Here is a 17,457-nt window from a genome sequence, read left to right as displayed (position 1 = left end):
TTCCTTGGATGCTTTGGAATATAGCGCTCCCGTTGAAATCAATGCATGTCTTCAAATTCATCCCATGATAGGGTGCTCAAAAAAGCTGCCTGTCGTGAAGGGTGAAGGATGCTGTCGGCATGATGTAACGTAACGTGGGCAGGTTGCACCGATAGCACGAGCAAATTCTAGCACACGACCGAACACCAGCAAACACGAGCAGTTGTTTCCTTCCTCCATGCGAGCACCAAAACAAACGGATTTAATGCAACTAGGCTTGGATTGTTCAGGCTTGCTGCAGGTGGCAAAGTGGTTAAAAGTGAGCTCAAATTAATAATTATTCGAAACACAGCTAACACGTCAACATGATGACTTCGGGGGATCTGCATGTGACATTTTAGTGACATTATTTGAAGCATTTATTACAAATAGCTTCTATCTTTTTTTATTGTATAGCCGTCATCATCATCTGCATGTACGTCTAGCGTTACGTCTTAAGTATGGGCGATACGTGCAGCTAAAACGTGTTTTGCCCGGTGTCAGCCGAATACGTCTACATCAATTTTCACGCATGTGCAGTAGGCGTCCGATACGTCTACGTCTGTACGTCTCCGGGAGACGTAATACGTCTCCGGTAAGCTAAATCTCTCTATTGCCGTTACCGGCCGTCGGCTGTTTGCATTGTTCGCTTTTTCAACAACGCGGGAAGGCATTGTGTACGACCTCCTGGACGTCAGCTCAGACCTGGAAGTGTCCGCCTTTGTCGCTAAACATGGCCAGTTCCAGCGCATCTACTCCTTTATGTGCTTCCACATGGTGCCGGACCATACGGTGGCTTTCCACAACATTGGCCGCCTGCTGTTAGCCGACGGCGAGTGCCTCGTCACGGCGTGTGTGACTAACCCGGCTGTGGACGCCTGGCTGGACGTCCATCTAATGCCGAAGTGGAAAACGCTGGTTCCCGTAAGCTGCGCACGGAGATGCTGCACTATTTGCATGCTTGCTTGCTGTCATTGAAAACCGCACTTTGCAGGAGATATGTTCCGGGACTGTTTTTTTTTTCCACCGTTTATCTCCACCGACAGCATCACCAAAACTGATAGCGAGACCACAATGTAAGCTGCTTGTCGCCGTCCAAGAACAGCCAATATTATGAATGGGAAGCAGAATCGTACTATCACGCTGCCATTGTTTATGCAAAACACTACAGCAATGAACTAAGCGGATGCAGAGAAGTTTATTTAAGCGGCAGGCAAGGTGATTTTCTGCGCTGCAAATAATTTTTGGAAAAGGTATTACTTTTTACTTGCCATGCAGTTTCGTACTGTCTAAAAACGTAGAGCCATTCGAAAACATCCTTTACTTCGGTGATAAGCTTTAGATTAGTCTTAGATTTTTCTTAAAGACCAATTGCATCCGCTCGCAACAGAATAGCAAAATCAACGATACCCCGAGCTTATCGTGTGAATTTCCGAGGGATACACAAAGCATTTGTTTGCGTACGTATATTGCGTGAGGTGCGATAAGGAATCACGTCACACCGCATCGTGTGACAGAAAACGACGCCAGAAAAAATGAGTGAGTTCAGTTGGGGTCTAAAAGCGTTTATTTCATTTTTGTTGTTAAAAAAGCGCTTCCTGTTCAGATGACATGTATCACCAAACACGAAAGGCTTTTCAGTACGTCATCTGTTCGAATTTTATAGACCGCATATTTTCGAGGCGGGTGCCGTCAGCTATTTAGTTGCGTCGAGTCATGCCCAGTAAATTAATGCATCAGCCTGCGACACTGCATTCGACAGCTCTATAAGAGAGGACTACTGCGTCCACCAAACATGGTCGCAACTCACATTAGGATTAAGATATAAACACTTAGACTGAAAGCTTTTCCGTTGAGGCGAACACCTAATATAGTTGAGTTTGAGAAGCTTACAACTCAGCAGCGAATAGGTATGGGTTTGATCCCCAAACTTCATGCCTTCCATAATTTGGTAGTGGCGTAGAAAAACATAGGTTTGGTGATGGTGACACCGATTAATTTTATGCGGCCCTTGTTTTATTGTAAACTGAATGAAGCTCATAATACGTCCTAGCAGAAAAACTATCACGCTCAGCAGCCAACAATGATCTGTACCGGCTGACCTGATCCGCAATAGACACTTTAGCTAACTGAGGAGTATTCTCTCCTCACAGCCTGATGTATGTCCTCACGCGATCTATAGAGAGAGCTCACACATGGCAAAAAGATGGGGAGATAAAGAGCTCTCAAGCTATCGCTAACGCTCTCTTGTTACGGGAGTTGTCAATTTAGGCATGCGGCCGAACGAATCCTATAAAATCAGAAACGCCGCCCTCCCAAGTATAACCATTTTAAAGCCTTCTCCCGGTGAAAGAGGTTCTCTTGCGAGGTTCGAAGAAATGCTAGCGCCATAGCAATTCGAAACTAAGGCCATACGTCGCTCTGCCACAGCACTGGCACCACTAAGCTTCGCATATGCCGCTGCAATTTGGGGGTTCTGTAGAGCGCCTTCTTGTTGGACACGGGTTCTTGCTTTGTTGCCTCTTTTTTCAATGCGCAGAAGTCACCAGGCCCATTTCGCGTAAATGCCCTTGTTGTTGTCGTCGTCGTTGTTCTTATTTTTGCAGTTGGGAGCACACCATAGTACCCATAAAAATGGCAGCGAGTAGCACTGCGGGAAAATAGAAGTAATTTAATAAAATGGTTTCGTTGGTATTTAGGTCTGAACTCAGGCCTCCTGTACGCCAGGCGGGCTCGCAACACATACGCTTTTTGATTTTTAAACACTTTTACTACCACCAAATACATACATAAAAACACGCTGGTCTACTTAGGCCATCGTGCTAATTTAAAATGTTGAAATTCACCAATTCATCCAAAACATACAACCAGTCAGGCGGATCTGTATGTGCGCGATACAAATCACGAATGAAAACAATGTTTTCAACAAGATTCTCACTTGTTGACCGTGCGTTGATATCAGCATGTGTCACTGCTATTCGTGTCTTCCAAAACTATGAAGGCCCAAGAGCCTGTCATATGGCAAACCGTGGTCCTGGAAGGAAGCGTGTACACTGAGGCGTTAGCGGCATTTGCTTTTTCGGGGCTTTCTGAAAGGCATTCCAATAAAATATTGCGTTCCGGCACTCAATAAATGCATGCTAAATGGTTTCAGGTTGTGGACAGAGTGCGCAGCTTGTAGTCTAGGGCATTATTATTCCTTTTTTCGGCAATCCACGTTTTGACAGGAAGGGTACATGTATGTAATTTAAATAAATATACTCTATTCGCACTCACAGGAATCCTTTTCATTAGTTTCAATACATCCTTCGCAGGGCCTCCATATTATTTCTTTCTATGTAAATGCATTATAACTTCAATTAAATCCCTGTAAAGTTTCTTTCTTGTTACAGTGCACATCTATTGCACTGGAAACCAAACTTTTATTATTCGGAAGGAAGCTACTACTTCTCGAAAATATTCTTTAACACCACAATTGAGAGGTTTTGCAGTAGACACAGTGATTTCAGGCAAAGCATCTTTCAACCGAATTTTCAGCAAGGTACGTCAAAATAAATCACTTTGGTCTCGCATGAAGCAAAAACGGGGAACAATGCCCGTTAAAAACAAATGCGACAATCCAAGATCGGCGTCTTGAAGAGGACGAAATAAGTTGGTTCGGCAGTCTCTCCCGAATGGAACCCGAAATAAGCACAGCAAATCTCGGTGCATTTTTTGTACATTTACAGAAGTCATCGACAAAAACTGAAGCACATGCCACATTTTGGCAATTGAAGATCAATTACAAACTATTGCCTTGGCAAACATGGATAAGTTGCGACCCTGGAATGCTCCGCTTTTTTCCCTTCAAGCTTAATGTGCCATCCTCCCAGTAGAGCGCGCTATTATCATGGTACTCAAGAGGTACACCCAGATATTTTGAAGGAGACACCGTCCGTTCTATATTAGCAAAGTCGGGTGATGTGATGTCCCAGTTACTATGCCAAAACCCAACGTTTTTATTCCAATTATTTTCGCAACCGGTTTGTCTCCAAAATGATTTAGCTTAAGTTTAGATTAATATCCTTTAGCTTTACCAAACATTCATCGCCCATTCCATACTTTCGCAGTCGATAAAAAAGATGGCAACGTCGTCAGCATATGCAAGAACTGTAACTTGTCACGACTCAAGCTTGTAACCATTGGTTCTTTCATTGTTCATCAGAGATAAGCAAAAAGGCTTTTAGCAGATAGCAAAGAGCAAAGGGGACAATGGGCATCCTTGTCTCACCGATGATCGGAGCGTAAAACCATTTGTTAGCTTTTTATTCACTATAGGGTTTATATTGCAGTCACTGTGGATCATTTTTAAGCCATCGAATATCACGCTGCCTATGTTTGTGTGTTCAAGAATACTGAAAACACCTTGATGGGACACGCCGTAAACAGCTTTTGCTAGGTCGAGCTGCAGTTTAGCTACCCGGCTGCCAAAAGCATCACGACACTAGGATATACTGCTAGCGACATGCACGTTTGTACAGATAGAGCGTCCTTTTATGTCACATGTTTGATGCATCTCAAAATTAAATATGATAACACTCTGCAATGGTTTTGCCAGCACTTTCGTGTAGACTTTGTAGTCGGTGTTTGTGAGGGTTATCGGCGAACACTGATAGCAGCTGAGCACGGCCTTCCGTTTTAGGAATAAGTACGACGTCAATATCCCAAAACGAAAGCGGCATTTGTTTCTCCTTGTATTCCTCCGTGATGGATGCATTCAAAATGGGAGATAATTCATCTGCGTAAGCTTTGCAGAGTGTGTCATCAAAGGCAGTCGGGCCCTGGTGTTTTTCGCAGCGTTAGTTCGGTGATTCTCAACGCATAGGCCACGAAGGGTAGGTAGTTGGTTCAGGCGTTCTATATATGGGCACCAAATGAACGCGATGTGGTACCTGTAACTTGCCGATATGTATTTGGAATGCCTAATGGTATTACCTTAATAATATTTGGCAGACAAAATCAGGAAGAAGGAGGCAGCGCCTACACAGTGATTGATATTTACAGGTCTCGACGCACAGATGCACTGCGCGAAAAAAAGACAGTCTTGAATGCACTTTACATCGTGCTACCAGGTCATGCAAATTGAGAATATCTGGTCGCATTTCAGCGACCGAATATCGCTGGTCTGGTGTGATACAAACAGGTAAACGCATTATAAGAAATAATTTTGTAAACTGAAACATATGCGGTGAAACCGTGGCCACACGTGATCCACGATGCTTTCGTAATTAGTAGCGAAGCTTTTTGGGCTTGTTGGTACATGGTCGCTGCAAGACTGTAGCGCAGCGGAGGACGAGGACACAAGACAGAAAGGAAAAATACGAGCGCTAGCTTCCAACAAATTTTACTTCACACGTGCAGCACATTTGCACGCCGAAGACATGCTATCACTTATGGTAACAGTTTCCGTCCCTATGAAACGAGGATTCCTTTTCACGTAGAAATACAGATGAAAGGCTAACAAGCGTCTCTTATGATGTATTTATATTGTCGATCTCAGTTATTGACACCGGGGTCAAGTCTCATTTTTCCCATCACGACAGTTTTGCCAAGAATTGTCTTGGAAATGGCTTAACGCATGAGAATGCGAAAGCACTCTCACAAGTGAAGTGTTTCTACATAATTATTTTTGTCTTTCATGCTGCCGGCTGTATGAAATACTAATATGGAGGTGATACACTCCTATCTAGCTGATGTGAGTGCAGGCCAGGGTGCTTTTACTACACAGGCGTTTATCCAGAAATATCGGGAAAGCAATGGAAGATGCTTTAAAAGAATCCGGCTGAGTTGAATATAGTTCAAAATTAGGAACTTGTACCTGCATATATGGCAAATGCTAAAGCAAGGTATGTTTTCAAGTTTTAGGCTTTTTTGTTGCTAGAAATTAAATGCTAGCGAGGTTTAAACCTTTTGTTAGTAAATATCATTTTATAGTCCCTTTAAACTCTAGAGAAATGGTATTTAGCCTGGGTTAGGTAAAAGAATGCAACCGCATCAGATAAGTGTGTCACGTTTCGCGTAAGAAGATGGGTCAACCAGAAAAAAAAATCGCGTAACCCATTAAAAATGCAACGCCAAATGCCTGGATGTTCTTAAAGTTGGCCTGACTTGTATCGTTACAATTTTTTGCATTCCCTCTTGGCGCCCACTCTTTTCCCCTAATCGCCTGCTGAAATTCCCTTGTGTACGCCCCATCCCCTCCTTGTGGCCACGCGCCACGTTTCAAGAGACCAGCAATAACAATGCTGTGCGAGATCTACACTGGCAGTCTAACATGCGCCATTCACGTAGTGGTCTGTCACGGCAGGTACAGAACGTGATCTGTTCGCACCGTTGGTTCAAACCACGCCAGCAGCGACGAAGTGTTTTACTCATCTTGGCATTTATTTTTATCTTCGACTTTGTGTGACGACGTCTGCGTTTCCCACAACAAGCTGCTTATAGATACCGGATATAACGCTCCACTCTCCTGTACAAAAAACAACACCTCTGACGAGATGCTAAAGTGATTGAAATACCATCAGCGCTAAATGAAATGTCAGCCCTGGAGCTTGTGCCCAAATTCACAGTTTGCGCTGTCGTCATCGGATATATGCGCACTAATTCGGATTATATTGTTTTGCTAATATATTGATTTTCTCGTTTGCCACTGGAGTTCCACATTCGTTCGCTCCACCAGTCTCAGCTCGCGCAGCGCAGTACAAATAGCAGCCCTGGCTGTATCTCATGTCGATGAGGCGAGTGCCTTGGCGTCCTGGCCAAGTATACACAGATGTATCGATGGCGGTAAGGGGCAGCGGATTGCGCCGAGTAAAACGCTCGGGGGGGGGGGGGGGGGGGGGGGGGGCTGCTGGGGATGTTTGTGTGCGGGAAGAAATGGCAACCAAGTATTCTGCGAAAAACGGTGAAAATGTACGGATCCCGCAAGTGTGCGATCGTTACGGGCGCACTACAAAAAATTTCGAACACAAAGAGAACCGAGTAGGCGGGGACATTTACCAATGTCGAGCTTAGGACAAATGAGGAAGAGAAAATGTATGTAAGACTATTCATGCGCAGCACTACGTCAATCTGGACGTTTTCTCTCTTGGCACTACAAGGTTACATTTTTAAAATGAGAAATACAACTGAGTAAGACATAAAATTGAGCCCGACGACACCCACCGTCACACATCTAGAAATGACCGTCTCGAGCTAAATATATTGTTGGTACGGCATCAGTACGTATTGGCAACCTTTCGCTCCGAAAACAGGGTACAGCTTGTACCATGTTGGCGGAATGGAGAGGTCGTGAATGAAATGTGGAGAATGAATGCAGAGCGAAATTTCAGCTGTGTTTGTCTGTCCCAGTTTGTGGCTGGTGAAAGGCTCTACAGGCAGTAATTTATTGACTGAAAGCACTCTAACGGGTTGCGGGATTGAGTCTGCTGAAGGGGCGTTTCTCTGTCAACAACCATTACGAGACTGCGCGTTTACCCCGACCGCCTTCCTGATAGCAACGCATGGAGCCCAACGCCCCGAGCGGCAGCATGGCGCGGAATGGGTTGCGACGTGTTAGATGCGCTTTCAGTTTTAAACAAGGCCTAGAAACAACTAGCAGCGTTCAACAACGGACATTTGGGTGGAAATAGGACCGCTGTGCCAGGACTTGTATCTTAACGCGCATTTATTTCTCGTATCGATCGCGAAGTACTAATGGGCTGAGAGATCACGAATATGCTGAGAGCGGGGCAAGTTTTTTTTTTTTTTTTTTTTTTTTGCAACGACAGCGCACGTATGGGGCTGTATTGCAGGCACAATTAAAGATTTCGCCCCTGAGAGGGCGAAGAAAGCAATAAAATGTGCATATAGATCTGCGTAATGCTCGAAGAAAGTACTGGAGTAATGCTTTGAATAGAGTAGAAGTACTATTCTGCGGTCATTTACTACCACGAAATTTGGCAGCTACAGTCGCCTAATCCTGAACGAGAAATCCTGTCTGCCATTTCTGACTCGTCTTTATTTTACTCTGCTAAAATTTTCTGCTCCCGATCTCTTCCTTCGACAGTGGGGATCATCCATACATACATCCTGATATGGCCGCGAACTCTGAAATATCATAAATGCTTAAAAATATGCTCTATATACTTATCCAGGTAAACGTTATCGTTTTTCATGTGAGCTGCTTCACAGACAGATCTGCCATGCAAGCCGAAAAATGTAATTCGGCACTACAATGTCACACGCAAAAAACTTGGCGTTGACACCACCGCATGCAACAGCCTGGCGCTACTTGTCTTAACCATTTCACTCTCGGGAACTGAATCACTCTTGCATAGGAAGTCGCATGTGGCATTTGGGCCTATGCGGCGTTCACACGACCGGATGTCGGTATTATACAGTCGCGAATCGGACTGCCGGATGGCTCTGGTTCGGGTAGATATCTGAGACGACCAAGAACTGCGCATATCGAGCAGCGCACAACACAGGCCACAGGCCGATGCATCGCCTTCTCGTCCCCGCGAGCGCACCGTGGAAGACATGGAGCAGTAGCGGTTGCATCGTAGCACGGCGCCGTCAGCGTTTGCGGCTCCTAATGCAACGCAAGATCTATAGGCTTTGCTCCTCAGTGGCAGACGCCAGCTCCAGGAATTTCTGAGATAAGGCGGAAAGCGGGACCTAGGTTGTGGAGCTTGAATTACCTCAGAGATAGGGCGGAGAAGAATTTGTGAAGAGGAAAATTTACAGCCAAAACTTGAAATATTAACGAATTAACGTAGCTCACAACGACTGAACATGAAAATGGGAGCGTTTCATCCTTTTCTGCGTTTCTTAAGCATAATTCTTCCGATATGCAGCACGGGAAGGTAAACGCTTTGAATTTATTGTGCCAGTCATGGCCCAGTCACTCTAGCGCGCTTGCAGTCACGGACATCAGTCATACTTGCTGCGGAAGGGAAGAGTGCATAAACCAAAAAGGCCAAGTGGGGCTTAACAGAGAAAAGTGCAAAGTCAAAATGGAAGGCAATCGAAAAAGAGACTGAAGCTATATTTCATTATGCGAAAAACAGAGTGCAGCTGCTAAGCCAAGCGCGGGAGGTGGAGGGGGGATTGCGCCGCACCAACGCACCGGGTGCCGTTAACCATATAGTGACGCCACTGAGACGTCACTATATGGTACGCCTGGTAGCCAAGACTAAATAGATTCCCGTACATTCAAATCAAGGCGGCTCACGGGCACCCCAGTGCCCCTGGGTGCTGCACGGCAAGTTAATTTTGTGACGTTAAGCGACCTCACGCATACGTATGCTATTGACCCGAATGATAAAGGGGCATTTTTTACGAGGCCGTAATTTTAATGGGGCCTTCAGGCACTAGCCAGCCTTCGTCATTTAAATGTGCTCGATTCCCGTGCAGTTGGCAAACCAAAAAATGTGGCTGGCAAAGAACACAACACAGCAAGGGAGCAGAGTAGCAACTCTTTCGAAGGTAAAGGCTCAGCATACTTTTTATTGCAAAATGTTACGTAGATCCTTTGCACACAATGTACGCAGAAAGGTATGTCCTATAAAGCGCTGGCCTAACTGCACAATTCTCAATGTAGTGACTAACAATTATGACCCAATAGATCCGTGCTTTATGCAATGTTAAAGCATGCTAATAAAATATAAGAGCCAGCAATATATATCTGTGACCAATGAGCAAGCGGAAAGCAGAGGACACATGCACACAATATCTTACGTGTTAAATTTCAGCGGGAAACAACAAGCACCGACGGTAGAGTCCTCGCTTTCACGATGTGCCACAGTGCGTCGGTTCTTCGCATGCCGTGAACTCAGTTCCATAAGCGTCAAGCGCTTTAAAAGAAACGAAAGCCGTGCCTCAACGGTGCAACAAGACTTTTAGCTCGCTGCACCTAGAACGAAGAAACAAAGAATTAACAGAACTAGAAAGCATCCTACCTTATAGCAATCACTGTAAAACAACTAGCTTGCAAGACGAAGACTTCTCAACCGGCACATTTTGAGACACACAAGCTAACCCTGCCCTTCCCGCGTTTACCAGCGGAGACGGTGACATGGCAGCGAGACGGCAGCGAGACGGGAGGGACAAGAACCTGCTCAGTTGCCTGCTTCACAAGCACAAAGACCGCAGTACGGCCTGCAACGCCAAACTGCACAGCAGCTATAAACAGTGGGGCTCATTAGGCGTGTTTCGATACAATGACAAAACAAAACTCTATGCTTTTAGCAAACCAGTTATGTGATTCACAAAACGATGTATTCTATACTTAATATGGTTTTGTTAGGGCGCAGAAGTCGAATTAATAATTTAGTAGTTTTTTTTTTTTGTGCAAGTGGTAAGTTTTCTGCCCCTAGCATGCGGATGCTGCATTCTCACCAAACCGCTTTTGGACCCAGCCTTCACCACCTCTTTACATCACCCTTGCCCCTGCTTTGAGTGCTTTGATTTTGCTTCTATCATCGCCGTGTTATCAGTGTCTGGTTCCGGTGTCAATAATGTTTAAGGCCGATCGGATGGTGGACGGTGAATGCAAGCTAATGGCGCTGCAATGGGAAAGTTGAAAAACGAAGGGTAAAAAATATAACCAAAACTGCGGGAAATCGGATGAGCGCGCCTTTCTCTCACGAGGACTGCTAGAAGGAGCACACTGTATATACTTGGTCACGCGCTCCACTGTTCGCATTTCATTTCACATTTTGCAGATATGTTTTGTCGCTCCCTTTTGCAATTTCTGGTTTCTGGAGAAGAATGTTGCGCGCCTGTGCTCTTATCAAGGTCAGGGGCGTTTGTGTATCCTTTTGTCATTGTCGCGCAGCACGCATCTAGCCTATAGATTTCTGCGTGAGGTCTTCGATTTCCTGCAGGTACATGCAGCTCTGATTAAGAAATGGTAGCTTCATTCTTTTACTGTTTTCGTGCTTAAGTACATGCGAATTCGAAGCTTAAATGCTGGCAGTAGTCATAGACTGTTTTGTGTGCGAATTAAAGCTCGGCCGACGGATATAATAAATAAAAAGTAATAAATAAATCGATATAGTGAGCAACTGTTTGTCATGACAGTGACAATGAGTGCACTGATACCACAGCGGGGAGTATGTAGAGCGCGGTGTAGAAATTCGTTCCGTGGTGTTGAAAACTTGGAATGAAAGAAAAATGAGGGTGCAGGTCGAGACCGGCCTTTTACATGAGTGAAGTCCCCTAGCCTGGGACGCCGCTGGACAAAGCCGCCGCACTTGCCCGTTTGAGAAAAGCCCGTTGGGACTCGGTGCTCGCGCAGGATCCGAGGACCGTGCTGCCTTCGTGGTCGATCAACTTCCACTACACGGGCACCATGACACAAATAGAAGAAGAGACGCGGCAGCATGTCAGCGCCGCCGGCTTGGAGTGCATCGCCTGTGAAGTTTGGCAAAGCACCTGGGTGTCACCGGACATCAAAGGCTTTTGCGGTGAGAGCAGTTGTTATATCAATAACAAATAATAATTGTTCATGCTTCAATCTGGGTACGTATGCTGTCCTATAGTCACATGAAGCGCAAACGGGACTTCTTAATACTCGACGAGGAAAATGATAGAAAAGATTAGCGGCGAAAGATGATAAAAGTTTAATGCCTTTTTCGGGAGTGCGATGCCCGCTTTTAACAATTCAGAATCGTATTGGCGTTTTCCTACTTCTAGTTGTTTGCGTCGTTTTGCGCTCGCATCGGAAATCAACCCCATGCGTTTGATTCTACGCGTAGAGCTGAAAAAAAGTTCTTCGTAAGACATTAATTCTTTATTCCTTAAGGAAACAGTATTGGATAACGATGGTAGGCTCAGTGCGAGGACGGTTACAAGACATCGCTTTCTCAACGCTGCAGTGCTCTGCAGTTAAGACAAATTGAGATGTTCTTGCTTAAGCTCACTAGGAGAGAGGACACTGAATAACTGAGGTTTTTGAAAGCATGTTGTGCAAGATTAGGATGGTGGAGTAAGCAGTAAATTGAACTAGTTGCCACTTGTATTTTCTCTATAACCGTAAATGGCTCTTGCCTATCGATGACCTGCATATTCTGACGAAAGTTGAATAGGTCTCTTAGTTCGCTGCCAAGTTGCAAAGTTGAACGTGCGCTACAGATTTGACATCATGATGTTCTGTTTTAGGGTATCATTAGATTCAAAATCTGAAATGCATATATTTTCTTCAATAAAAAAACAGACATCGGAAAGAGAGACGAAGCAAAAAAAGAAGAGCAGACAGAGAGGTCATTAAGGATATCCTCATTGCTAGCTACCCTAATCTAGCCATAAGAGGGAAAGCAGAGCAATTTAGGTTATATGTGCAAAGAAGATATTTGTCTTTAGATGAGGACGACCTTAGCGTAGATGCGGTGAGGAATAATTCCACAGATATCATGACCGAGTGCGCTGTTGATGTAGGCGCTATATATAGCATAGTTAAAGAGGATACCGGTAAATTGTTCAAATATATGGAAGATCTGAATAAGAAGCGCCAAAGCATGGAAGCCTATAACCAAACAAGCAGGATAGATCTCACACAGCTATCAAAGTTAATCAATATGGTTCAAGTGTAATGGGCGTAAGGGGGTGTAATAAAGACAAAATTTAGCAGCCTGAAAGCAGCCAGAAGAAAGCTAGTCATACGCAAAAATCTGGTGCATGCGATAAGAGACAAGGCGGGCTATGTCATTACTCGTATGGATAATATGATCAATGTACCTGAGGAGTTGTGCACTGATATACACACTATTCGATATAATCAGGTTGATAATGAAAGTAAAAACTGTAAAGCGTAATCATACATTCTGCGGGTAACGCAGAACGAAGTAAGGAAAGCTTTAGAAGCAATAAAACGGGAAAAGCAGCAGGGGAGGATCAAGCAACTCAGGACTGCTAAAAGGTAATAAAATCCACAATGGAAGGGTGTTGGCAGGAAGTCTTCACCGCTTCCTGGTGAGAAGAAGTGAGAAGTGTCGATCGGGAACAGCTGGGAGTGACTGGCAGAGGAGAATGTCTCAGTAATCTGCTATTCTCTGACTACTTTACTTTGTTAAGTAACCCAGAGGAGGAATCGCAAAAGATGATAAACGACTTGATAGAAAAATGAAGTCTGTAAATTGAAAAATTAATGTGCACAAAACTAAAGTAATGTTCAAGAGTCACAGAAGAAATCAAGCTTACTTTAGGTAGCGAGGCGCTGGAAGCGGTAAAAAAAACACGTTCACATAGAACAGGTAGGAACCGCAGATCTGGACCACGAAAGTGGAGTTAACTAGAATAGTAAGAATAGGATGAAGCGCATTGCCGAGCATGCTCAGATTATTCATGGTCGTTTGCGAGTATCCCTCAAAATACATTGTGTAACAGTTGTATCTTACCGGTGTTCATCTACGGAGGAGAAACGTGGAGGATAGTGAAAAGGTTTAACTTAAATTGAGCTCAAAGCAGAGAGCTTTAGAAAGGAGGAGGAGCCGTCATTAAGAGACATGATGCCATCAAAGTGGGTCAAAGAGCAAACGCGAGTTGACGACATTCTGGTGGAAATCAAGAAGCAATGGACATGGGCAGGATTTGTATTGCGAAGAAAGGGTAACTGATGGTCGCTAACAACAAGTGATTTGATTCCAAGAGCAGGAGAACTTAGCAGCCGGCGGCAGAAAGTAGTGTGGACGGATTAGATTAAGAAATTTGTAGTAATTTGATCGCTGCAGCTGGCACATCAGTTATTTGGAGTCATATGTGAGAGGACATTGCAATGTATTGGACATGGTCAGGTTTATGATGATGATGATTCTAACCAATATATGAGAACTAAGGGAGTGAACGGGGTGATAGGCGTATATTGAAAGCTAAATTGAAAGTTGAGACCACCTCGGCGCGCCCGTACGCAAACCAGGAGTTCTTCATCACGTGGCTCCTGCATGGAGAACGGCGTGGTTCGCCACGCGCTGGAAGATGACGTCTTTTTCTCGCAATCGCACGCAGCATACTAAAAATTGAGAAGAACGTTAAATATATGCACACGGAGAACATGTGGGCAGATGTTGGAATAAATAGCACGGTTATCTGGGATGTGGATTACCTTTATGCCAGGCAAGGCCAAGGGGCTAATCCTGAGACGTATTTAAACATGTTTTGGCTGGCATGAATGACATTTACTTTTTCATGTCCTTCTTTCGTTGGCACTTTGCTTGTTCATTGTGCACAATAGCATAGAACTACGTGGACCATACAAGGCACAATGTTCGAGAGACGCACACCATGCACTGGCGTTGATGGAAGTGATGTGTAATTTATGCCTGGTCATAATAATTATACACACACACACACACACACACACACACACACATATATATATATATATATATATATATATATATATATATATATATATATATATATATATATATATATATATATTGCTCTGTACGTTTATCGAAACCATGTTAAAAACGCCCCTGCCTCAACCGTAGGCTCGTTTGCGGCAAAACCGTGCACAAAGCTTGTGCGTTGTGTACCCTTTTGCTGTGGATATAGTTTTACAATAGTACTTAACTTACAGTAATAGAAGAGACATCTGGGCGAGTTGGTACGGTGACATGATGAATAAACAGCACTACAAACTAGGACGCAGATCAACGACGAGGTCGGCTCCCGTCATGTTTGCTTCTTGATCTTCGTCCTAGTCTATAGCCCTGTTTATTCATCATGTACTTAACTTAGTTTGGCCGCGCATGACGAGAAACAAGAACTCTATGCGACAAGACTGAGGGAGCGAAAGACGCCAACGCAGTTTCCAGTAAAAAGGCAGTGGTGGTGCCATGTGGTGGCGCTGGAGGAAAGCACACAGTTCTAAAATGTCGAGGTGAGCGTAGGCACATTTGCCTAGCGGTGCTAGATAGCACCGCTACTGCCATTTGCCGGAAAAGCAACGTCGGCCTTTTTCACACCCGAGTCTCGTCCAGATGACTGTGGTTCATCATTATGCGCGGCCAAACCAGGTGAGAACCATTGCCAAACTTAGTACGCTACAAAAGGGTCAGCAACGCGCAAGGTTTCAGCAAGGTTTCATTGCCAACAAGCCTCCGACAAGCCGTGAAACAGTGATCAAAGTGTATTGAGAACAGTGCTCGTGGATTCAGCGGCCCCTGCAATACCCGCGTGGCACAGCTGTTATACAGGAATTATAAATTTCCAAAAATGTGGCTTTTCTTTTGATGGCAGATATTTACATCGACTGCTTTCTTATGGACACCCATGTGGCTCCGAGCGACCGGGACGCCTTGGAAGCGACTTTTGCCCAGCGACTGCGACCCAGGGTGGCACAGACACCGTCCGGCTATGAGATGTCCGTGGGAATGTACAGGGTCCATGCCAGGCCACGTTAAATAGTCCCCGTTGAGCACATCATGGTGGATCAGCCCACTGCTCGAGTGGTTCCTTCCGCTTACTTTAGGCGCTGATTTCGGATTGAGCCAGCATGCAAGTCTGTCAAAAGTGGCCGCGCTCCGATGATAGACCGTGCTGCGGAGGTCCAGTAGAAGCAGTTGCGTTTTATAGCTTCGAAAGATTGAGGTGATGGGCCCATTTTTCTTTTTACCGCAGAAGAGGTCAGAAGCATCGGGATCCTAAGAATATCAGCGGGTGCACGAAACACAACCAGTCTCTTGGCCGCTTTAGAAAATGACCACTCATGTGCTATCAAATACACAAAGAGCTAGTACATTGAAGAAAAGCTCTTACAATGTAAGCGAAACGTTTACCATGACTAAAGACCAGATTTTAGGCAAATGCCCAATCTTTCCTAACCGTCATATAGCCATATCATTTTTATGTGCACAAACAGCACAAACTGGGGGATGAGAATACGTCGAATACTGTTTAACAGTGGCTATAAATGAATTCTTTTAGTTTTACTGCTTGTATATGCCTATTCCAATATGATGTGGCCTAAAAATGGCCTCTGGACTTTTTTAATGACAATGAGAGTTCGGTGCTTTGATCGTCGTATTCAATTTACTTTCGTACATATTTGAATTTCGGTCATGCCCACACGTGGCAAGACACAATGACTGCCAATGGTCAGTGTTGAGCGCTGTATCAACGCATACAGTGTAAACAATGAAATGAGCCCCGTAAGCCAAAACAACGAAACATTTCTGCACGGTGTCCGGACCACTGTAAGAGACAAGCAGTACTAGAATGCAGTGTGGCTTTAGACACCAACTGCTCATGGCTCACTAGCGTGTCCATCCGTGTGTGCGTCCGCGAGAAGTGTTGCACTTCGCGAGAGTCCACGGGACACCACAAAATTGTGACATAATCATCTGGTGACGTCATGCCATTGATTAACGTTGACGTCACATTCGGTCATGACGTCGCGTCTGGCTATGACCGATGATATCATCAGGCGATTCACACATGCGAAGCTGACCCCATTGGGCGTCCGATCCGGGCGCCCGTGCTGCGCCTTCCTTGAACGCCGTGGCGCTTCCTCGAAAGCCGCACTACTCAGCATACAGAAGCAGGTGCAGTAAAACCGGAATAAGCAGCGTTTCAAGCAAAGGCTTTCGCCTCACCGCACTTATAGTGGTCCAAAGTGCCCCCTAGAAATTTTAATCTTGAAACATCTTGCTGTTAAAAATAAACTAATTTCTTGTGTGAATGAAGAGTTTTACAGAAGCGGGATATGGACCAATTTCTTAATTCCTTATTTCTTTCACAGCCGCAAGTATGGTCCGAACTTACTAGCCGATAGGGGAAACTATGTGCTTTGGTTGACGCTCGTACTTTCCAGGGACTTCTGTACCCGACAGTACCTTATGATTTAACAATTTTATGTGAAACTGATTGCCATTTGCCAGGGGCGTAAAAATTGTTTGTCAAAATGGTGGTAGCACCATTTCAACATTAAGCAAAGTTAGCGCCTTTTTTGTAATTCCAAATTACTTGTAACCCCCCCTTCCCTCCTCCGTTTAGTTTTTAATTGGCAGCAGGTACTGCTCTGTGATGCGTAGATATGCAACCATTTGCACTTCTGTCTAGTGCCAATTGCTGCCCATTCGGTGCTTAAATCTACGTTTAATCGTCTTCTTGGTGCCTAACTTACGTTTTGTGCGTGACAATCTGGATGCTGTGCGAGTTCAAGCATGTTAATGCCATAAATGAAAATCACAAATGTTGTAAAATTATAAAGGGTAGATTCTGCTCAGACAACGATAGTGAAACGAGTTCATTGAAACATGATAGTAGTGTTAAAAGGTCCTTAGTGAAAGGTGTGGTCTAGTTTGGCCTGTAGAGTTTAACATCCCAAAGCGACTTAGGCTATGAGAGACGCCGTAGTGGAGGACTTCAAAAATTCTGACCCCCTGAGGTTCTTATAGAAGGTCGCGGAGCGTA

At 44.7% G+C, this 17,457-nt stretch overlaps 1 protein-coding gene across 1 annotated transcript in view; it reads left to right on the top strand.

The window, feature by feature from the left end:
* LOC146184867 (uncharacterized) overlaps positions 1–15,446 on the top strand; it is a 28,387-nt gene extending 12,941 nt beyond the window's left edge. Inside the window, exons 2-4 of the mRNA XM_084608637.1 lie at positions 619–942; positions 11,339–11,507; positions 15,283–15,446. Coding sequence (XP_084464763.1) covers positions 619–942; positions 11,339–11,507; positions 15,283–15,446 — 657 coding nt within the window. The remainder of the gene's footprint in view (positions 1–618; positions 943–11,338; positions 11,508–15,282) is intronic.
* Positions 15,447–17,457: the final 2,011 nt, after the last annotated feature.

This window comes from Amblyomma maculatum, chromosome 7, assembly GCF_055883805.1.
Source record: "Amblyomma maculatum isolate TAMU_Amacu chromosome 7, ASM5588380v1, whole genome shotgun sequence".
NCBI classification, from domain to species: Eukaryota; Metazoa; Arthropoda; class Arachnida; order Ixodida; family Ixodidae; genus Amblyomma; species Amblyomma maculatum.
Note: the sequence above shows the minus strand (reverse complement) of the source record. Positions and strands in the feature narration are given on the sequence as shown.